Source organism: Balaenoptera borealis, assembly GCF_965194805.1.
Source record: "Balaenoptera borealis genome assembly, chromosome: 8".
Taxonomy (NCBI): Eukaryota; Metazoa; Chordata; class Mammalia; order Artiodactyla; family Balaenopteridae; genus Balaenoptera; species Balaenoptera borealis.
Window position 1 is genome coordinate 36,772,939 of NC_138865.1, and position 24,205 is coordinate 36,797,143.

The window sequence follows — 24,205 nt, forward strand, 5'->3', positions numbered from 1 at the left end:
TCAAAAAAATAAAGTCTTGGGGAAGGGGAAGGGTAAGCTGTGACAAAGTGAGAGAGTGGCATGGACATATATACACTACCAAACGTGAAATAGATAGCTAGTGTGAAGCAGCCGCATAGCACAGGGAGATCAGCTCGGTGCTTTGTGACCACCTAGAGCGGTGGGATAGGGAGGGTGGGAGGGAGGGAGACGCAAGAGGGAGGAGATATCGGGATATATGTATATGTATAACTGATTTACTTTGTTATAAAGCAGAAACTAACACACCATTGTAAAGCAATTATACTCCAATAAAGATGTTAAAAAAAAATGAAGTCTTTGAAACAAAAAAAGAGGAATATTACTATACATAATAATTTGGGATATTCACACTTGAATTTTGGTGATTTTGAACACAGAGATTTTTGTCTTAAAATTCAAATAAACTAGAGGCTTTGAAGGCTAGTCCAAATAACCATAGATTTTCTCTGATAATGTTTCTAAATAGGGGGGGCAAGTTTGAGAAACGAATGAGACATGAAGAGAAAGCTTTGTGATGCTTAAGCAATGTCTAATGAGAGAGCAGCTTGCTTCAGAGACCTCATGGGGCTGTCACAGCCTCTTAGAACCTTGTCAAAGCCAGGGATGGTGCCCGTTTCTGACCAGGATTTCTGTGATTCTCTATAAGCATCAAGATAGAAGTTTCAGGACTGTCAGAGAACTGTCAAAAGTATTTTCTTCCCCTTATCTCTGAGGAGCATTGCTAAACACCCTTTAAGATGTCCCATACTGCTTTCAGCTCCCTGTTGTATGATTTTCCTTTTTCTTGAAGTTGACATTTTCCATTTCCAACAGTCACAGATTAGACAAAGTGCAAACTCTCTCCCTTCAAGACATCCAGAACTTTTGGATACAATATATCATCCTTTAAATTCGTGGCTGAGCTCATTGAAATGAACAAGCAATAAACACAAGGTAAGGGGTGGGGGACCAGAATCACAGAAAACTGAAAACCAGAGGCTTAAGAAGAGGACTGAGGGAGTCGTCCTGATGGGAGGAGCTGGTCTTGTTGATCTGAGTAAATCAAGGGTGTGGGTTTTAACACCCCTACAGGGTCAGGAGACCCTGTATCCCATTATTATGGGTAAGTCAACCTCACCAAAATTCTACTCTTTTACTGACATAAGGATACATAGACCAGTGGAACACAAAAGAGAGTCTAGAGATAAACCCACACATGTATGATCGCCTGATTTATGAAAAGGCAATACTGAAGTTTAATTTGTACAGGATGATCCCTTCAATAAGTGATGCTGGTCCAGGTGAATATCAGTATGAGAAAAAATTAACTTGACTCCTACTTCACACCATACACAAAGATTGATTAAAGACCAGAGACTTCACTGTAAAAAGTAAAGCTATAAAGCTCCTAGAAAAAAACCCACAGGAGAATATCTTCATGCCTTTGAGGAAGGTAAAGATTTTTTAAACAGGACATAAAAAGTACTAACCTTGAAGGAAAAGGCTAGTAAACTGCGCTTCATTGAAACTAAGAACTTTTGTTCATCAAAAGACAACATTAAGGATGGACCTAGAGATTGTCATACTGAGTGAAGTAAGTCAGACAAAGATAAATATCATATGATATCACTTATATGTGGAATCTAAAAAAATGGTACAAATGAACCTATTTACAAAACAGAAATAGGATCACAGATGTAGAAAACACACTTATGGTTACCAAGGGGGAAGGGGAGGGAGGGGTAAATTGGGAGATTGGGATTGCCATATACACACTACTATATATAAAATAGATAACTAATAAGGACCTGCTATATAGCACAGGGAACTCTACTAAATACTCAATAATGACCGATATGGGAATAGAATCTAAAAAACAGTGGATATATGTATATGTATAAGTGATTCACTTTGCTGTACAGCAGAAAGTAACACAACATTGTAAATCAACTATACTCTAATAAAAATTAATTTTAAAAAAAAACAACATTAAGGGAGTGAAAAGGCAAATACAGACAGATGGAAAAAGTTTCAGTGCATACATCCAACAGAGAACTCATTTACAGAATAAATAAAGAACTCCTACAAATCAATAAAAAATACTCTCAATCTTATCAAAGGAATGGGCAAAAGACTTGAACAGGAACTTCAAAAAAGAGATTTTTTTCCCTAGCTGGTTAATAAGTACATGAGAGATGCTCACCATCATTAGTCATCAGGGAAATGGACATGGAAACAGCACTGAGACATCATTTACCACCTGCCCCCAACCAGAGTGGCTAAAATTAAAAATACTAACCATACCAACTGTAGATGAAGCAACTGGAATTCTAATATATTGGTGGTGGGAGTAGAAAATGATACAAACACTTCAGAAAATTTTGATAGCACCTGCTAGTATTAAACATATACTGATGCACTATGGCCCAGCAAGTCCACTCCTGGAGTGCACCCAGGATAAATGGGTGCCTGTGTCTGCCAAAAGATGTGTACAAATTATTCGTAAAAGACCCAAACTGAAAAAAATCAAAAAGTGTATCAACATAAGAATAGATAAATAAACTGTGATATAGTCACACGACAAAAAGCTACATAGCAATGCAAAAGAACAAATTGCTATGTGCAACAGCACAGATAAAATCACAAAGACGTATGTTGTGAAACATAATCCAGATACAAAAGAACACATGCTTTGTAATTTCATTTATATGAAGTTCCAAAACAGTCAAACTAATTATTCTTTTGATGTCCAGATAAAGGCCAGAATAGAGGTTACCTTGGGGGAGGTGATAGTGACTGAAAGAGGGTATAAGAGAATCTGCTAGGTGGCTGGAAATATTCTATAAATTGACCCTAGTAGTTACATCGGTATGTACTATATATATGTAAAAATTTGTCAAACTGTATAGTTAAGATTTGTGTGCTTTGCTATATGTAATTTATACCTCAATTAAAAGAAAAATAATCAACTTTCCCATACCTTCTACCACCAAACACATTGAGCCTTTGCAGTTGTCACTAACTTTACTGTTAAGTGGCCATAGGAGGCACCACTGCCTTTATATGTGACAGGGAAGTAGGGAGTAGGGAAAAATATAAAGATTTTAGTGGAGTAGGGAAAAATATAAAGATTTGAAAAAGATAACACTAAATCATTTGTAAACTCCTCTGAGATTTTTGAGAAAAGTGTCATGGCAATGGAGAATACTAACATGAAGTGTATTTTGGGAGTTCCAAGACCATATTGGAGGGAAAACGAGAGTTGAAACTTTCTTTTTTCAGGCACTGAAATAAGTTACAGATGGGTTGTAAGTTTGGTGGAGAGGTGGGGAATAAAACCAGAAAAAAAGTGTAGAATATTTGTCTAATCTTGTCTTGATATAGGAGAAATTCTGTCTAAACATAAAGACAAGAGAAGAAAATAATTAGGCTGTAATGAATAGTTTTTTTTTTTTTTTTTTTTTTAAATCAGTGAAGTCACATTGCTGCTAAGTGGTAAAGGCAGGATTTGAACTTGCATCTGTCTCTTTTTTTTTTTTAAACTTTGGGTTTATTTATTTATTTATGGCTGTGTTGGTTCTTCGTTTCTGAGGGCTTTCTCTAGTTGCGGCAAGCGGGGGCCACTCTTCATCGCAGTGCGTGGGCCTCTCATTATCGCGGCCTCTCTTGTTGCGGAGCACAGACTCCAGATGCGCAGGCTCAGTAATTGTGGCTCACGGGCCTAGTTGCTCCGCGGCATGTGGGATCTTCCCAGACCAGGGCTTGAACCCGTGTCCCCTGCATTGGCAGGCAGATTCTCAACCACTGCGCCACCAGGGAAGCCCATGAATAGTTTTAATTACCAAAAAAAACTGCAAAAAAAAAAAAAAAGACACTATAAATAAAATTAAAAGGCAGATGACAATTGAGGAAAATGTTTGTAACATATATAAGGTATTTATATCTTTCATATATAAAAAACTATTAAAATTAACAGTAAGAAGATGAGTACCCTGATAGAAAAATAAGCAATGACATCAAACAGGCAACTTACAAAATAAGAAATAAAAATGGTCAATAAATATATAAAAATTTACTTTATTAATTATACAAAATGGAAATTAAAGCAGATGTCTTTTTTTGCACCTATCAAATTGGCCAAGTTGAAAAGACAATACCATCTTATGTTTATCAGATTCTGCACGGCAACTTTTCAATATGTATCAAAAGTCTTTTACCCAATACTTTTATTATTTGGAATTTCTCTTGGGAAAATAATCAGAGAAACACATGTTTATGCACTAGATTTTTCATCTCAGAGTCGTTCTGATATTTTAAAACATTTGGAGACATCAAAAGGATAATATAATACTATAAGTAACTCTATACACATAAATTTGATAACTTAGATGAGGTAGACCAATTCTTTAAAAAGCACACTACTATTACTCGCTCAGTATGAAACAGATAATTTGAACAGCCCTATAATTACTAAGAAAATAGAGTTCAAAAGAGATATCTCTAGGCCCAGATGGTTTCACTGGAGAATTATACCAAATGATTAAAGATTATTCAATCTCTTCTAGAAAAGAGAAGGGAAAGGAATACTTCCCAGTTTATTTTCTAAAGCCAGCATTACACAGATACCAAAACCAGATGAAGACAGTTCAGAAAGGAAAACTACAGACCAATATCTCTCATGAATAGATGCAAAATCTTCAACAAAATATTAACAAATAAAATTCAACAATGCATAAAAAGAATTATATACCATGAGTAAGTGGGTTTACTCCAGTGATGGAAAGCTGGTTCAATATTCAAAATTCAGTCAGTGTAATCCACCACATCAACAAGCTTAAAGAAGAAAAATCATAGAATCATGTCCATCAATGAAGAACAACCATTTGACAAAATTCAACACTCAGTTATAAAACAAAACAAAACAAACAAACAAAAACTCTCAGGAAGCAAGAGATAGAGGGGAAACTTCCCTCAACTTGATAAAGAACATCTATAAAAAGACAACAGCTAACATTATATTTAACAGTGAAAGACAATATGCTTTTTCTCTAAAATCAAGGACAAGGCAAAGATGTCCAATCTCACCACTGTTATTCAACATAATGCTGAAAGAACTAGCTGGGGCAGTGAGACCAGAAAAAGAAGTGAAACCATACAGATTGGAATGAAAAACTGTTGATAACATGGTCCATGTAGAAAACTCCTAAGGAATCTACAAACACCAAAACCAAAGCCAGCTTCCTAGAACTAATAAGTGAGTTCAGCAGGGTCACAGGATACAAAATCAACATACAAAAATCAATTGGATTTCTATATATCAGCAATAAACATATGGTAACTAAACTTAAAAATATGATACAATTTACAGTTACTCAAAAAAAAAAGGAATAGTAATTCTATCAGTAATTACTGATGAAAGTAATCAAATAATATGTCTTGTATGGAGAAACATACCATGTTCATGAGTTGGAAGACTCAACATTGTAAAGGAGGTTAATTCTCCCCAAACTGATATATGTGTAGGTTTGACTCAATTTCTCTCAAAATCCTGGCAAGATATTTTGTAGATATAGATAAGGTTATTCTAAAAGTTAAGATTATATGATATTAACAGAGGGATAGACACATGTTCAATGGAACAGAACAGAGAACCCAAAAATGATTTCACACAATTTATGGCTAACAGATTTTTGACAAAGTTGTGAAAACAATTCAATGGAAGAAGGAGGCTTTTCAACAATTAATGCTGGAGTAACTGTATATCCACACAGGGAAAAAAAAAAAGAACTCAACCTAAACTTTATACTTTATACCAAAATCATCTCAAAATAGATTACAGGTTTAAAGGTAAAACTTTATTTTTTATTATTTTTTTTTGGCTGCGCCACATGGCTTGCGGGATCTCAGTTCCCCAACCAGAGATTGAACCCGGGCCACGGCAGTGAAAGGCCGGAATCCTAACCACTGCACCACCAGGGACGTCCCTCCTTGCCTTTTTGAGCACAAGGAAGTAGGGAGGGAGGAGCCCTTCAAGAGATACCTGGAAAAGTAGGTTGTGAAATCCAGTCTCAGTTGTGGCTCTGCACCTCCATCAAGGACATTTGCTCTTCCTTCGTCAGCATGCCTGCCTTGCCCTGTCTCTCTGAATTCCCACTCCCATTGGCACTGTTAGTGCTGCTAGCCAAAGAGAGAGGCTTCCTCAAGAAAACGTCCAGAACTGTAGACTTGGGGACAGACAGGGGCAGGGTCTTCAAGGGGCAGCGCATGGACGGTGACGAGCTCTGGGCCCAGCTGCCTGGGTTGACTCCAGCTCCTCTTGATGTTGGGTGAGTTATCCAGTCGCTCAGGCTCTGAGTCCTTCATCTGAACGATGCAGGTCATAAAGGTATCTACCCTGGAGTGCTGTTGTGTATGTAGAATGAGGTACTGCACAAAATCAGAGCTCAATGACCTTGGTCGTTATAATCATCAAGGAGCATGGCTTATGATTTTTAAGAGACGGTGTAGTTTTAGCACTTTGGGGTGCTGTTCTTGGCAGGATGGAGACAAATAGGTTCAGAAAACAGGGAGAAGTCCAAGAATGGCCTTTGCAATGGTTCAGCTAGAACCATTCATTAACATGGCAACGCGTGTCCTCCAGATGCATTTGCTGTGACTTGAAATTCTAGAACTGCGTCTCCTTCAGTGGTTCAAGTAGATCTGAAATGCAGGCCTCTGGCAAAGGGTTCTCTCCAGAGACAGTAATGTTTCCCTTTTCTCTTTTGCAGACCTCAGAGGATGAGCCTTCTGAAAAGGATGCCCTGCAGCCGGGCCGCAACATTGTAGCCGCGGGCTATGCACTCTATGGAAGTGCAACACTGGTGGCTCTTTCCACTGGGCAAGGAGTGGACCTCTTCATGCTTGACCCAGTAGGTACCCAATAAGGCCGTATGGGCCTTTGTGCTTTAATGCCTGTCTGAGATAATTTCCTAGTCATTCCTAATACTTGCTTTGGGGGCCAGAGAGTCTAGTTTGGAGAGCCAACAGAATCATCTAAAAACATTAAGGACCTCTGTTCAAGTGAGGGCATTTGAGGGGTTCTACAGAGTCAGTCGTAGCAACTCAGGCCCTGTTCTTAAGGAATTTATGACCAAAAAATGCATTCAACTTCTTTGGTTTATGGGAATACAATGACTTAAGAATCCCAATGATGCCAATTTCCAGACAGAAGCATGGTTTCTTTAGAGTAGCACCATCCAATAGAACTTTCTGTGATGACTGGCTATGTTCTGTAATCTATACTGCCTGTTACGGTGGCCACTAGCTTCCTGTGACCATTGAACATTTGCAGTGTGGTTAGTGTGACTAAGAAACTGGGTTTCTAATTTTTATTTCTTTTTAATTAACTTAAATAGCCACATGTGACTAGTGGCTACCCTACTGGACACCAGTTTGGAAGACTTCCCCTAATACACATGTTCTTCCCAATGGGAGGAGTGACTGGTAGAAAGCTATTGTATCAGATTCTGTGTTGTTCTCCACACTTTCCACAATGAGAAAATGCTCAGTAGCAGAAGGGGAAGAAGCACAACCTCTGGGTAGATGAAAAATATGATAGCACAACGCTGTTTGGAGGACGAAATAATTGGATAAAGACACAAGAGTTCAAAAATAAAGGGTGAGCCTTCATGGCAAATGTACATTAAAAATGTTCAGGAGAAATTTTGGAAAATATGTGTAACTTATAGAATTTCTCTTTTAAATGCTGGATGCTTTGCTTATGACTTGTGAACTACTTTGCTAAATATAATCAGGTCTTGTGAAAACTCAAATAATTTTGACCAAAGTCCATTTCAAAATTTCCAGTATTCCGTGAAGCAAAAGCTGTTGTTCAGTATTTCAACTTAATTTGAAATTACAAATGTTTATTGAGCATCTAGTGTGTCCCCAAATACCATTCTAGGCAGTGGAGGGAGATAATGCACTGATCAAACAAACATTTTAGACAAACATTTCAGGATTTTACACTTTACAACCACACAACTCAGATTGGGACTTGAACTCACTGTCTTTTAATTGAGATCACACACCTGGTCTCAGGTCTCAGGTTCTTTATGTCTCATCACAGAAAGAATTCAGTGAGAGACAAAGTGATAGGTGAGAAGTGGATTTACTTAGAGAGATACATATTCCATACACAGAATCCGTCTCAAAAGGCGAGAATGGCCACAGGACATGGGGTTGTCTTGGAAAGTGAGAGTGGCCAAAGCAGAAACATACTCCACAGACAGAGTGTGGGCCATCTCAGAAGGCAAGAGGCCCGGAAATATGAGGTGGTTAGCTTTTTACGGGCTGAGTAATTTCATAGGCTAACGAGTGGGAGGGTTATTCCAACTATTTTGGGGAAGGGGAGGAAATTTCCAGGAATTGGGCCACTGCCCACTTTTTGGCCTTTTATGGTCGTCCTTGGAACTGTTATGGTGCTGGTGGGTGTGTCATTTAGCATATGCTGGTGTATTACATTGAGCGTATAACGAGGCTCAAGGTCCACTGGAAGTCAAGTCTTCTGCCATCTTGAGCCTAACTGGTTCTAACCAGTTTTTGTTGTGTCCTCAATGGCTCTGTCATTCTTTTAAAGGTTGTGCCCTGCCCCCTTCTTTCCTGTTTCACATGTGAGTGGATGGAAGGGGGTTACAAATTTCAAAACAGTTAAACTAAACTTTATAGTATGGAAATCTGGTATCTTTTATTTTTTAAAATTTTTATTTATTTATTTATTATTTTAAAAATTTATTTATTTATTTATTTATTTATGGCTGCATTGGGTCTTCGTTGCTGCACGTGGGCTTTCTCTAGTTGCGGCGAGCAGGGGCTGCTCTTTGTTGCGGTGCGTGGGCTTCTCATTGCTGTGGCTGCTCTTGTTGCGGAGCATGGGCTCTAGGCACACAGGCTTCAGTAGTTGTGTCACGTGGGCTCAGTAGTTGTGGCTTGCAGGCTCTAGAGTACAGACTTAGTAGTTGTGGTGCACGGGCTTAGTTGCTCGGCGGCATGTGGGGTCTTCCTGGACCAGGGCTTGAACCCGTGTTCCCTGCATTGGCAGGCAGATTCTTAACCACTGCGCCACCAGGGAAGTCCATCTGGTACCTTTTAAAGTCTAAATTTTTCACATATAAACCCATCAGAGCAAAACTCATTGCTGTGTCGGTTTACTGATGCTCTAATTTCTCCTTATTTTCATAGAAGCAGGAATCTGTAGTTCACAAATAATGTTACTGAGCCCAAGCTCGTTCTGCTTGCTGCACGACAGCCAATAAATTGGGAGACAAGGTGTTGAGGCAAGGAATAGCGACTTTATTTGGAAAGCCGGCAGACCGAGAAGATGGCAGGTTAGGGTCCCCAAAAAACTATCTGACTGGGGTCTGGATGCCAGTTTCATTTACAGAACAGAGACTGGGAGGAGGTGAGGAAGTGAAGTAAAGAGGCCATTAGTTTTGCCTGTCTTGGCCAACATCAGGAGGGGATGTGTTAATTTCTTCTTTTCTGCAGCCATTCACAGGTGGTCAAGGTCAGATTATCTCCCTGTGAGCTGAGCAAAGGCACTTTAGTTTAACATTCAGCCACAGGGTAAGGGTTCCCTGTGGCAGTCCATTATGTATGATTATAATAACAGAAGCAACGAAAAGCAGAGGTTAAAGTCAAAGAAACAGATTGAACATGGAGTCTGATTTAACTCTTCCCTGTTACAATAATACTCTCAGAATAGTAGCTGACAGTTAGACAGTGCTTATTAAGTGGTGGATAGGTATCTGTTCTAAGCAACTTGCATATATTAATGCATTTAAGCCTCACAACAGCCCTGTGAGGGTAGGTCCTACTATTATTCTCATTTTCAGATGAGGAAAGTGAGGCACAGAGAGGGTAAGTAACTTGCCCAAGGTCATGCTAGTAGCAGTGGAGCCAAGCGTCACACTCAGGCTGTGATAATTGTGATTTATAAGAAAAACATATATTTGATCATTCAGATTGAAACAGGAGGGAAGGGGACAGAGCACGACCTTTGAAAGAATGACATAGCCCGAGGACATGACATAAACTGACTAGAACCAAATGGGTCCAAGATGGCAGACAAGTCGACTTCCACTAGACCTTGAGCCTCAGTATATGCTCACTGTAACACATCAGCAAGCTAAATGACACACCCACAGGTGCCATGAGAGTTCCAAGACTGACCATAACGATCAAAAAGTGGGTGGTGGCCCAGTTCCTGAAAATCCCTGCCCCTTCCTGAAATAGCTGGACTACTCCTCCCACTCATTAGCCTATGAAATTACCCACCTCTATAAAAACTGACAACCCCATACCCTGGTGCCTTTCTCACCTTCTGAGATGGTCCACACTCTGTCTGTGGAGTGTTTCTCTATAAATAAATCCACTTCTGGGCTTCCCTGGTGGCGCAGTGGTTGAGAATCTGCCTGCCAATGCAGGGGACACGGGTTCGAGCCCTGGTCTGGGAGGATCGCACATGCCGCGGAGCAACTGGGCCCGTGAGCCACAATTGCTGAGCCTGCGCGTCTGGAGCCTGTGCTCCGCAACAAGAGAGGCCGCGATAGTGAGAGGCCCGCGCACCGCCATGAAGAGTGGCCCCCACTTGCCGCAACTAGAGAAAGCCCTCACACAGAAACGAAGACCCAACACAGCCAAAAATAAATAAACAAATAAATAAATAAATAAAATAAAAATAAAATAAAATAAAATAAATCCACTTCTTACCTATCACTTTGTCCCTCACTGAATTCTTTCTGCAATGAGACATCAAGAACATGAGCTTCATTAAGTGCTGAAACCAGATGTGGGATCTCAGTTGGAAGACTGGGTTTTGGCCGGGTTTGAGTCCTAGCAGTGTGGGTACAAGTCCCAATCTGGGTTTAGGCTGTGTTCGAGTTCTGGCACAGGGGTTCAAGTCCCAATCTGAGGTGCACGGTTTCAAGACAACCAAAATATATTCCTCATATATTTGTTCTTCATCCATGGTTCCTGGCTCACAGCTCCCAAAACCCTTGGAATTTCCTAAGTGTTGAGAGTGCTAAAGGTGTCTTTTGTTATGGTAATGAGGTGACTTTTGGAAGGCTCCTAAAGATGGCGTCTGGTTTCCAATGGACCCAACCTCGTGATTAGAGGGTTGGGACTTTCAATCTCACCCCCTGGCCTCTGAGGAGGGGAAAGGGACTGGAGGTTGAATCAATTGCAAATGATTTAATCAATCATGCCTATAATACCTGTGTAATGAAGCCTCCATAAAAACCCAAAGGACTGGGTTCAGAGAGCTTCTGGGTTGAGACTGAGCCTGGAGAGGGCAGGGAAGCTCTTCACCATTTCCCTGTGCATCTCTTCCATCTGTCTGTTCCTGAGTTATAGACTTTTATAAGAAACCAGTAATCTAGTAAGTAAAATGCTTCTTTAAGTTCTGGGAACCACTGTAGCAAATTAACTGACCTGAGAAAGAGGTCCTTGATGCCAAAATCTTGGCTTTCCTGCATACCGATGCTGAACAGAAATGTGGAGACAGAGTTATGGAGAAGAAAGAAAGCTTTACTTCTTTGCCAGGCAAAGAGGGAACACAGTAAGATAGTGCCTCAAGAACTGTGCCCCCCTCCCTGGGGTATAGGGAGAGGTCTTATAGTCAGGGCTCATGGTCAGAGGTATGTGATAAGGATCAAGGCAGTAACAGTCTTGCATTCTTTCTTCTGCAAAGTTTCAAAAGGGTGGGGTTGCTGACAAGATTAGGGTTGTGCAGGGTCTCAGGGGGTCAGGTCTCCTAATCTTGATGAGCTTCTCTGGTGCCTTTTATCTTAACCTTAGGTGGTTTCATGGCTGCTCCTTTCTTAATTAGCAACTATTCGAATCTGCCCTTTGGAACTCAGGGAAAGTCATGCAGGCTGGAGTCTTGCCTGCAAGAAATGGGGGACAGAAAGGCCTCTACACCTGGGAACCCCACAGGGCCCTGCTTGGTTTCATCCTGGGAACCTCTGATTTATGTCCGGTCAGAATTATAGGTGACAACCTGGGTTTGGAACTGGCGTCTGAAGTGTCCCCACTTCGGGAGAGGGCAGACTTGTAGGACTGAACCCTTAACTTGTAGAATTTGATGCTATCTCTGTGTAGATAGTGTCAGAATTGAGTTGAATTTCAGACACATTGCTGGTGTCCGAGAATTGCTTGGTTGAATTGTTGCAGGAAGGGGGACCCCTTCCAGGGCCCGAGAGTGGGCTCTTGTCTAACATTTAGAAATGAATTGTCCAAGGAGACAGGTGCTGACAAAGCAAGAGACTTTATTGGGAAGGAGCACCCAGGCGGAGAGCAGCAGGGTAAGGGAACCCAGAAGAACTGCTCTGCCAGGTGGCTCACAGTCTTGGGTTTTATGGTAATGGGATTGGTTTCGGGGTTGTCTCTGTCCCATCATTCTGACTGAGGGTCCTTCCTGGTGGTACCTGCATCGCTCAGCCAAGAAGGATTCCAGCAAGAAGGATTCTGGGAGGTTGGTAGGATATATATATGGATTGGGGTCTCCTCTCTCTTTTTGACCTTTACCGAATTCTTCCGGTTGGCGGTAGCTTATTAGTTCCATGTTCCTTACCAGGACCTCCTGTTGTAAGATGACTCATGCAAGTGGTTACTATGGTACCTGACCAGGGCGGGCAGTTTCTGTCAGTGGTTCCCTTAACAGTATGTGTGGAACTCCTCCGCTACCCACCCCCCCAATACACACACATAAACACACACACAGAGGAATTGGCCTTGGCACACCAATTCACAGGCAGTTTTGTGCTTAACTGTTATACCAGACAATTTTGAATAAACTCTCTCAATTACAAGCAAAGTATCTCCAAGAACATTCTGAAGTGGTTCTAAGGGTAGTAGGGAGGTGCCTTTGGCTCAGGGGTCGAGCTGAAGGATTCTAGAGACACAGCTCATGCTTTCCACGTTCGGTCAAGATAGGGGGGCCCAGTCTGGATACAGGTAGGCCAAACAGCTTGATTACACATCAGAAAGAAGAGACGAACCATAGCATGCTCTCTGCTGAGCTCTCTTTATTAGCCTGAAAACCCTTTGGATCACATCACCCTACTACAAAGGACACTTGAGCAAGGACCCAGTGTATGAAGCTGAGGACTAGTTTGAAAGGTTGACTTCAAGTTGAAGCAGCTTATGGCAATTGTCACAGGTAGAAAACCATAGAGGGTGGCCAGCAGGTTACTCAGGCAGGGCCTCACAGGACAGAGTTCCTTGGTGGGGCAACAAGAGCCTGCCTGATCTGTGAGTTTGCAGGGTTGGTAATTTGATTTTGTCAGAGCACACATTTTGTTCAGGCACAGAGGGACCACCTCACGTTAACCAAACTCTCAATTGTGGTATAAGCCACAATGACAAGACATTTGTTTACAAACGGCAGATATCATTTCTGGGTGACAAGTATATGGTGCCTGACAATCAGGTACCCTCTTCTCAAAGCTGTGGGAGGCCCTTTTAATATTCAGTGGGTGCCAGTGATCACACAGTCAGAAAAAGGCATTTATTTTCCAGGTTAGAGTAAGGCTCCACAGCCAGTTCCTCCATCCCACAATAAGGAACAACTCTCCAGGGGCCTGAGTGTCTACACCCACAGCCCCTGGGGTGGATAAATAAGTGAAGACATTATTTAGACAACAGTATCTGTCTTTGATCTTTGCTGATAAACAAAAAGAAAAGGATCCTGGCTAAACTAAGTGAAGGACTTACTGTATTAATGGGAAAGCTCAGGCCCCAGGCTAGAGATGGGCAGGTCTGGGAAGCAGGATTCACAGGAACGGTCCCACAGGACAGCCAGTCTGGTCTGGACACCACCCCTGATGCTGTGTCTCTCGCTCAGGTTTCAAATGCCAGGGAGGAGTATCTATTTTGCTAAGCTCAGTCAGGTGCCTGACCTTGGGCTAGAGGAGGCCCAGCTTAGAGTCTTCTTAGACTGGCATCCAATGAGAAAAGTTAATTATTCAAAGACAGTTCGGGTGCTTTTAGGACGTGGAACTCCATGCTGAGCTGTTCCAAAGCAACAAATGTCCAGAGCAAGTTATTAAAGCTCATGATCCAGAGACCATCAAGTACTTCCCTGCAACATAAGAAGCTGGTTTACTAGCAAGGGAGAAGGCACTCTGGAGGAACCGTGAGGCATCGTGCTCAGAGGGGGTTGGCTTGGGCTTATTATAGCACTTGGGGTTTTGCTTGATGATTCTAAGGAGTATTTGAGAAAGAGAGGGTCAGCTCTGGATTGGGTGTTGTCTAGATGTGGGTACAATGAATGATTGTGTATCTCAGTTTGTATGTAGGAGGTGGGAAGTTTAAAGTGAGGGTAGAGATTCATTGGTAAAGAAGCACTCATCACTCACATTTGGCAGAAGAGAGGCGTGTCGAGTTGTTTTCACACTTGAGTATCCTCATCATTGTCTTATTTCGGACACGGTCAGTGTGGCCTTGTCCCTTTGTGGGAGTGTTGTAGATGTTCATTAGGAGCCTTCTAGCTGTGGGCTGTCATCTTGGGGGATTTTTACTTTCTCAGTCTTCAAAATTTAATCAAAACTGATTAGATTTCCAGGGTCTGATTTTCTTCCTAGTGACTTAGAGAGACATCCCGCCTTTCAAAGTGAATCTGCAGCTAGCTAATTACATTCCTAGGGATGAGACCATCAGCACTCTAATTCTGAGGATTTAAAAAACATTTTTTTATCAACTATTCCTCATGCTGAGCGAATACAGTTTCTGATTGAAGGGATTTCTCTTTACCCCTATAAGAGTAGTTGGGATACAAGGAACTTTGAATGGTTTCCAACACTGAGTCGTTAAGATAAACAAAATAACTGGGGACTTCCCTGGCGGTCCAGTGCTTAAGACTCCACGCTTCTGATGCAGGGAGCACAGGTTCGATCCCTGGTTGGGGAACTAAGATCCCACATGCCTCACCGTGTGGCACCCCCCCCCCCAAAAAAAAAAGCTGAACTGAATGTGGAAGAGGATGGCAAAAACAGTATAGGAAATACAGGATAAATAAATTAAAGAAAAATAACTGGACCACAAATTAGTGGTCTAACTGCATCCTCCACCTTCATGACAAATCCCGTTTGAGTAAGTTCTTCCTCTCATTGTTGATGGCCCAAATCTTCCTGAAAACATTAGGAATTAACCGGGGGTGAGAACTTGGGGGATAAATACAGCTAGGTTCTTTACAAATGAGTAACCTAGCTACGGTGAAAGTTACGAAGGAAATTTTCCCTCTTTTTCCTTTGAATTATTTTTTTTCTTGTTGTATCACCGCTTGAGCTGCCTGTGCAGGGTCCACACTGTCACTGTTCTTTATATAACTCATAAAAACATCACTGGGCAGGCTGCAGAGGACCTGGCAAACCCCAGGGTTCTTTGAGCAGACCCACATCTTCTACTGTTCTCTGGTTGTTGGAGGTGTGTGCTGTTGGCTTCTGTTTCCTGGAATGTCTCTTCTTCCTGGTGTTTCTCTTCACCTTTCTAGGCTCTTGGTGAATTTGTCCTGGTGGAAAAAGATGTCAAGATTAAAAGCAAAGGAAAGATCTACAGCCTCAATGAGGGCTATGCCAAGTATTTTGATGCTGCCACCACAGAATATGTGCAGAAAAAGAAATTTCCTGAGGTGAGTGAAGAAAGCTAAGGCAGAAGGTGGGGGGAATGCTGTCTCAGTGGGTTCCTGATTTGGGGATGGCTGTCGGGGCCTGGCTGAAAGAGGTTGGTGCCCCTGTTTATGGCTCTGGCCCGTATGAGAATGGCGGACTTTCTTCATAAGCAATCAGTATCTTTCATAGCTAAAACTTACGTACTATAGATAATACTCCCCAGGTGAGTTTTTCCAGGAGAAATTGTCTATGAAGAAGGCAGAGACCAATGTTTCAAAATCCAGAGTTTCAGGCCAGAGCATCTCCCCTGTCATTTTTTGCTGAGCTACCACCAGTGCTGATTCTGGTCACTTACTTGTATTTAGGTGGAATAATTACGTTCAAAAGTACCATTCATATGCTCTAATATCAGGGCCTGGGGTTTACTCCAAGTTTTAGGAAGGTCTTTGGCTCTCAGTGTGATCACAGAGTCCTGGACTTCATGTGGCTACTAATATAGCCCAAACAATCTAGTATGTATATCTGCCATACAAAGAGTGCTTTTAAGACAGGTGTGGGAAGGAGTCAGAGCATTTCCAGATCAAGAATGTGAAGTCTGACCTACACTGGAAGTGGCTGGAAAAACAGTGGTGTGACGTGCCAGCCTGGCTGTCCCTGGAAGCCCTTCACGAGCTCCAGGGAGAAGGAGCTCAGGATTCCAGAGGGTCCAGAGCAGTTAGTCAACAGGGTGCTGGGACCTGCCTCTGCTGCCTTAAATGGAAGCTTTAGAGAGTTTTCTTCTTTCTCTGTTCTGTTTGTTCTTTAAGCAAAATTCTTAGAAGTGCAGTCTCCTGTACCTCTCCTTTGCTGTCATGCACAAACCTGTTAGATATCTTAAGGGCAGAAGTAACAGGATATGAATTGTGAGGTTGATAAAGTCAAAATTATTTACAAGTTCCCAGTCTTGGAGATGATTTCATGGTTGTTCCCATTCTAAACTAAGATGCGCCTCTTTTAGAACCCATAAAGGAAGATACTTATTTTACCACTGAAAAACCAAACTTGTATGAAAAAAAAACCCATAAATCTTTTTGAAGGAGAAGTTGCAAACTGAGAAAAAAAGTAATCACCACACATATGACCGACAACAGGTGAACAGTCTGTCTACACAAGGACCAAAATACAAGGATGAACACCCAAACAGAAAACCAGGCAAAGGGCACAATAGTGCAAGTCATGGAAGAAACAAATATCCAGTCAGCAAATGGGAAGATGCTAATAAAAAAGAAATGCAAATTAAAATGCAACATCGTTTCCACATATGAGATTTGCATAGATCTAACAGATGAATAGTGCTCAGTGGTGTGGGAAAATAAGCACTCTCATAAAATGTTAAAGGAAACATAAATGCCACAACCTTTCCGGGGGGTGGCAGTCTGGCAATATGATTTCAAATATTGAATATTCAAATCTTTTGACTTAGTTAATCCTAAATTTCCCCTGGAAACTGATCCTAAAGAACTAATAGGTCAAATAAAAAAAGATAAATGAACAAGGATATGTCACTGCAGCATTGTTTATAACAACAACAAAGGAACAACTGAAGTATTGTATCCATCAGGAAGGATTGGTTGGGGGCATCCGCAATATTCTAGTGAAATATTGTGCCACGCATCTATTCATCCATTAGGAAGGTAAGTGCTTCTTTATATATTGGTAGTGAAACATGTCCACAAAATACACATATATATGTGAACGTATTTATGCACACAGATATATATATAGTATGTATGTATGCATAACATGTCTTAAAAATGTGCCATCTTGTTAATAGTTGTTTCTGGAAGTTGAGGTTTTAGGGTTCTTCACTTTCTCTTGTGAAAGTGAAGTGAAAGTGAACCTAGAACTTCACATGTCCAACTCTGACCCTCCTATCCCCCACCCCCCACTAAACATACACCCCCAAGCCTGCTCCTTCCTGGTTCTTCTCTTGATCCATACTGCCTCAACCATCATACTCATTCCCAACAACATTAAGGGAGTGAGTCGAGAGGATTACCTCTTTCTTATGCCCATGTCTAATCATTCACTTGGTGTTATCAACTCTACTTCCTAAATATCTCTCAGGTTAGTCCATTTTCTTTATCCCTATGGCCATTGGTCTAATTCAGACCTGTGTTCTTTTACCTACTGAGAAGTCTCTTAATTGGCATCTGAAGGTGTTTTTATATACTTAATATCATTATGTGAATAAAATGGAGGAGGCAAAATCTCCCATGTAATTTTTTTTTTTCCCATGTAATTTTTAAGGTAACAACCTAAGTAGTGCTTTCAAGAAATCTCACGTAAATGAAATTCAGTAAGTATTTTCCCAGCACGTACTTTTTGCCTCACACCAGGCTGGGCTCAGGGAATGCCAAGATCAAGCAGAAAGTCTTTTCCCCAAGGGCGTCACAGACTGATGGAGGGGCCTGGCTTATGAATATAAATGCTTATGAAATCAATGCATTTTATTGTGGCTGATGCCTCACAAAACACTGGATATCTGCCCTGAGGAATTTTGGTGTTTCCCTGCACTGTCAGAGAATTATTAGATTAGACACAGAAATGTCAGATGGGTCACTGAATGAGGAAAAGCAAACCTGCCCAAACCATTTCATCAGATAGCCTTACCTGACATGCCCTACTTGAGGGAAATTATGGACTTTGTTTTTTTCAGAACAAATATTCTTTTCATTACATGACTAATGAAATTGAGGTTTATAAGGAAGTTGTTGTATTTCTTTGCATGATTTCTAAGGCTCTTTAAAATAATTTTGCCAGTGAATAAACACTGCTTACACTAAGTGCAAAAGTTATCATGGTTCAAGGGAGTCTGGTTTTCAGAAAGCTGAAAAGTGCTCTGAACTCTGGGGGCCAAGGAGGAGATTCAAGGAGCAGCCAAACAGTTGGCGTTTGTCTGTACTTCCTTTTTCTTTCTTTTTTTAAATTTTTTTTTTTTCTTGTTAGCTTCTGTCTTAGGACACATATTGTCTCTCACTTTAAGTAGTCCAACATTTAATGAGTCCAATCACTAGTTGAGGTTTGGGGGTGCCTAATGAATGGAATGCTCAGTTATATAATATTTTCAATTCCTAAGCTAGTGGGTGGAAGAAGGAGGCCCTGGAATGCAGAGGTCGCACCAGCTGGATGTGTGACCTGAAGCAGGTGCTGAGTGATTGCTAAGCTCACTGCATCTTGTCTCTTCCCTCTCTGCCTTCTAGGATGGCAGTGCTCCCTACGGGGCCAGGTACGTGGGCTCCATGGTGGCTGACGTGCACCGCACGCTGGTCTATGGAGGGATCTTCCTGTACCCAGCGAACCAGAAAAATCCGAAGGGCAAGGTAACTCTCCTTTGTCTGCTGGCTGAACCCGTTCAGGGAACCAGTCAGAATTCGCTTTCTCATGCCTGCTTTTTGGCTACTGCCCTGTCCTTGGCATGTCTGTCTGCGAGTGGGCAGGTGGAAGAGAAACGAAGTCTATAACCCATTAGTGAATTCTGAGGCTGTGGTAGAAGGTGTGGAGAAGGAGGCGGCTGAAGTTGTTGTTATTGGTGATGGTCACTGGCCTTCACTTCCGCGGGCCTCACGCCCCTCAATTCACTGTGAGTCAACTGTGTTCATCTCCCACTTTCCCCATGCTGTGTCTATCTTTCAGCTTCATCAGCAACTGATTTTGCATCATAGACCCTTTTGAGAATTTAATGAAACTTATGGACCCACTTCCCAGAAGAAAATTACATGTAAACATACACATTACATATGTTTTCAGGCGGTTCACGATGATCTGAGGTCTACCCAAAAATTCCCTAGAGAGTTCCCTAAGTCCAGACTAAGCACTTCTGCTCAGAACTCATTCAATATTTCTGGAAAGGTAGCTCCTGGAAGGTCTCACTGCAACTTTATGATCCCAATGCATCTGTTTTGAATAGACACCACCATGGAAAGGTGTCTGATTTTTAGCCAGTCACAGAATCATAGGTAAGTAGACAAATCCAGACAAAGGCCTGTCGTATTCTCTGACACACCAACAAGTAGCCACATGTATATATGTCTCTCAGCATGGGTGACCTGAATTATTGGAATGCCAGATTCAAAGCCACGATAAGAAATCTAACACAGCACATGAGACCAGAGAGGAGATTTTAATATGCAGATTGGTATGTCAGGCATTTTTTTTCACGTGAGTGTTTAGCTCACCTATATTTGCTGGTTGAACTAAGAGTCACAGATAAATCTGCTGGAGGAAAGAAAAGTGTTACGGAGTATTAAGTGAGATAGGGTAGAAGATGTGGAAATTCTTTTTTTTGGCGGTGCTGCGCAGCATGCAGTATCTTAGTTCCTCGACCAGGGATTGAACCCACGCCCCCTGCAGTGGAAGCGTGGAGTCTTAACCACTGCACCACCAGAGAAGTCCCCTATATATTTTTTTTAAATGTGGAAATTCTTAAGTAGAACCGCTCTTGCCACGTACTCAACGGGGAGAACATTAAGACTAATTATTACTAATTATTAAGATGATTTAAAATGAGTCTGAAAATATCCACATATAATTACAAAAACATTTCCATAAGCATGTATAATTGCATATATAGATCTGTATTCATAGCACCGTATTGAAAGTATCATTGGTTTCTGACCTCCATGTTTTAGCTCTCAAGGTCTGTGTGACCACATTTGTGTGTGTGGGTGCGTGGTTGGGTTCTCCTCCTATGTGCGCTTGTCTCTGTAGAGCAGTGTAGATATTGATCGTGGAAAAAAAATAGATTGCATGGCCTGCAGGTCAAGGTACCATGAAGATCTGGACATTGTGTTTTAAGATGCGTTTACTACAAGAATGGCATTTTAAGGTCAGAACAAACCTTGGCTCCGAGACAAGCTTTATGCAAGAATGCTGTGCTTATTTATTTGTTTGTTTGTTTACTTATTTATTTATTGTATCTGAATCAACATGATACAAACAAAAGCATGGTATGCTGTTTTCCCAAAATGGCAATAAATGCCCTCTACAGTCTTAATTTACTTTCTCCTCGATGCCTGGCTCTCCAACCCAGATTGGAGATATTTTGTTCCTCTCTTTGAAATAACAATAATTTAAAAATCAGCACAAGATATAACTATTTTCTCCAAGTAGTTTTAACAGATGCATTTCAAGAAAAGAATGGAAAGAAAAAGGCTGCACAGAGCTAGATCAACCACTTTGAAAGCTCGTTGCGGAAAAGGAGAAAATTTTTTAAACTACAGATTTTGTACCTATGGGGGAAGGAAGGAGAAGATAGTATGATACTGAGTCAGAGCATGCAGCTAGAATGTCACCCTGAATCTAATGTGATGTGTGTGTGTGTCCGCTGTGGGTCAGGGGATGGGGAGGGAGTCAGAACATAATGACAGAAATAGATCCAGAAAGGACATTCAGTCAGCCCATTTCAATTCAATTCACCATATTCTAACTGGACACAGGACAGACACCTGCTAGTTCTCACAGTGACTTTTAGAAAGGCATTTCTTCCTCAGAACAGGCTCGGCCCTGGACCCATGTACCTGGCTTGACAAACAAAGGTGCAGGCTGATTTTTCCCCCCCATTTCTGCCCTCCACTGGGATCCCCTGTGCAATGTACACGGTAGCCTTGTTTGGACACTCTCTACATGTCAGGCAGTACTAGGAATGGAGATGCCACAAAGACCAACCTTGACAGACCCCTCCCCTGCCCTCTAGGGAGGGCGTCCAAGGAGGAAGGCAGATGTTAAACAAACTTCAGAGTCAGGACTGTTATGAAAGGGGAAGTACAGGATACTGTGAGAGAGCACGCAACGAGAGAGTTAACTAACTTAGTGTAAGGGGCCAAAAAGAAAGGCCATTTAAACACCAGCAAACTGTTCGGCCAAGTTGACACTTGAGATGTTCCTCCCCACGATGCGGGACACTGTGGTTATCCTGAGAGACTGGCCAGCACTCCTGAGGTGACCTTCCGATCCCATCCAAGCTTGACTCTTGACTGGCCATAAGGCCTGGCATATAGAGGCTCTTAACCGGGCCCCGCAGAATCAGTTCACCTCATTGCGGAACCAAAGAGAAATGAGTACCTAGATCTCATACTCCCAAGTGAGAAGGCCAAGCTCTCATAAGCACAAAGGTCACAAGACAGGTAGATATCAACCAGAGGTGTCCCCAAAGGCATATGTGATCAGTATCAGCTGAGACACCCAGCCTTCTGGAGAGCGTAGGGCTCGGGCAGCCAGCTCCGCTGAGACGCGCAAACGCACTCGCACTAACGAGACAGCAGTTGAGCAGTTGGAATTCCTCGTGGAGCTTTAGGGGCATGGCTTGGGAATTTTGACCAGTTGCAACACTTGTCCGCCTGACTCTGTTCCTCTGCAGCTCCGGCTCTTGTATGAGTGCAATCCTATGGCCTACATCATCGAGCAGGCAGGAGGCATGGCGACCACAGGCACCCAGCCTGTGCTGGACGTGAAGCCTGAGGCCATTCACCAACGAGTCCCCCTCATTCTAGGGTCCCCGGATGATGTGCAGGAATATCTCACCTGTGTACAGAAAAACCAGGCAGGCAGGTGGTGAGTCTGACCCCTCAAGCCCTCTTCTCTTTGTGTTGTACCTTGTTAAGGACCCTAGATGAATGATAGGTGAGTGAATGCTGGTGATGAGAAACAAAAGGCAAATCCACCAAATCACATCCAGAAGAGCAGTGGCCAAGTGCTCACGACAAGTCTAGAAGCCAGAGGCGAGTCTGTTGTCAGTGTAAAGGGCTAAAAATAAAACCCACATGTGAAAAGAACAACTTTGATTTGTCTTCTGTCATGAACAGTGACAAATAGGGTTGTGATTCTAAGTCTATCAGCCCAAGTAATCAGCAGCTGTCCACTTGTGGGCAAAAGGTACAGAGATCAGTTAAGAATTTGTCTTGGTTTGCTTAAAATTTGAACCTAGTGTCTGAGTCCTATAGTGATTAATTTCCTTTCTTATAAAATAGATATGTATATTTTATATATATACTTATTATATATACTTATATATATTCAAGATATATAAATATATACATTATATATATTTAAATATATAAATGGCTGACTTAATTTCTTAGAAGTTTTTGTCTTATTGTGGATAGGTTTTGAGTTAGAAATCTCATGGGTATTAAATTCTAAAATTTTGGATCAAGCCTTTATTAGGAGCAATGATTTGGATAACCAACAACTATTTTTTTTTTTTTTTTGATGAAAGATGCCTTTATTTATTTATTTATTTATGGCTGTGTTGGGTCTTCGTTTCTGTGCGAGGGCTTTCTCTAGTTGCGGCAAGTGGGGGCCACTCTTCATCACGGTGCGCGGGCCTCTCATTATCGTGGCCTCTCTTGTTGCGGAGCACAGGCTCCAGACGCGCAGGCTCAGTAATTGTGGCTCACGGGCGTAGTTGCTCTGCGGCATGTGGGATCTTCCCAGACCAGGGCTCAAACCCGTGTCCCCCGCATCGGCAGGCGGATTCTCAACCACTGCGCCACCAGGGAAGCCCCCAACAACTATTTTAATAGAAAAATGTGGTCACCTATTGACAAAGCCACATGCTAATTGGAATTAATATTTAAAAATTAATACCTACTTTTCTCAACCTCTTGACTTTTCCTTTTTAATATTTTCAGGAAATATTTTAATCTATCCTAGGCCCCAACCACAATGCACTGGTTAATGACCCTTCATTTGTCCAAATTATGTCTAGATTCGGATGGGGTGGCATATGCATCAGAAATCTCAGCTTGCTTTTCCAAGAGTTGCTATATATGTTTATGGACCTGGAGGCCAAAAATACCTAATGAAATATTCACAAACAAATCCAGAAATATTTAAAACAAAGATACATCAGGACAAAATCAGGCTTAACTCCAAAATTCAAGAATGATTCAATATTAGAAAATCCAGGGACTTCCCTGGTGGCACAGAGGTTAAGAATCCGCCTGCCAATGTAGGGGACACAGGTAGAGCCCTGGTCTGGGAAGATCCCACATGCCGTGGAGCAACTAAGCCCATGCACCACAACTACTGAGTCTGTATGCCACAACTACTGAAGCCTGCGTGCTTAGGGCCTGTACTCCGCAACAAAAGAAGCCACGGCAACGAGAAGCCCGCGCACCGCAAAGAACAGTATCCCCCGCTCACCGCAACTAGAGAAAGCCTGCGGGCAGCCACGAAGACCCAATGCAGCCAAAAATAATAAAATAAATAAACGAATTAATTTAAAAAAGAAGAAAATCCATTAAATAATGCATTAGATTAAAGCAAAAGGCAGTGGTGGGGAGGTGGGGGCTAGGAGAAACCATGGGAAGAAACATTCCTTTACCACTTTAGCTTTGGACAAAGTAGTTCATACCACCCTAAGATGGATTTCAATTTGGATGTAATTCAGGATTCAGTAGTGTTCCTCTGTCCACCTCTGCTTGGCAGCAGTAACAGAAGCAGTAAAATTTAATACGTAATCGAAAAATTTTTGTCTTCCTCCACAAAACACAAAGATTTTCTAGGAAAAATTC

At 41.8% G+C, this 24,205-nt stretch overlaps 1 protein-coding gene across 2 annotated transcripts in view; it reads left to right on the forward strand.

Annotated features, from left to right (window-relative positions):
- Nucleotides 1-24,205, forward strand: part of FBP2 (fructose-bisphosphatase 2) — a 39,036-nt gene that overhangs the window by 12,143 nt on the left and 2,688 nt on the right. For both annotated transcript variants that reach the window (XM_082401245.1, XM_082401246.1), the window contains exons 4-7: nt 6,768-6,908; nt 15,533-15,670; nt 18,893-19,012; nt 22,048-22,241. In XM_082401245.1, coding sequence (XP_082257371.1) covers nt 6,768-6,908; nt 15,533-15,670; nt 18,893-19,012; nt 22,048-22,241 — 593 coding nt within the window. The remainder of the gene's footprint in view (nt 1-6,767; nt 6,909-15,532; nt 15,671-18,892; nt 19,013-22,047; nt 22,242-24,205) is intronic.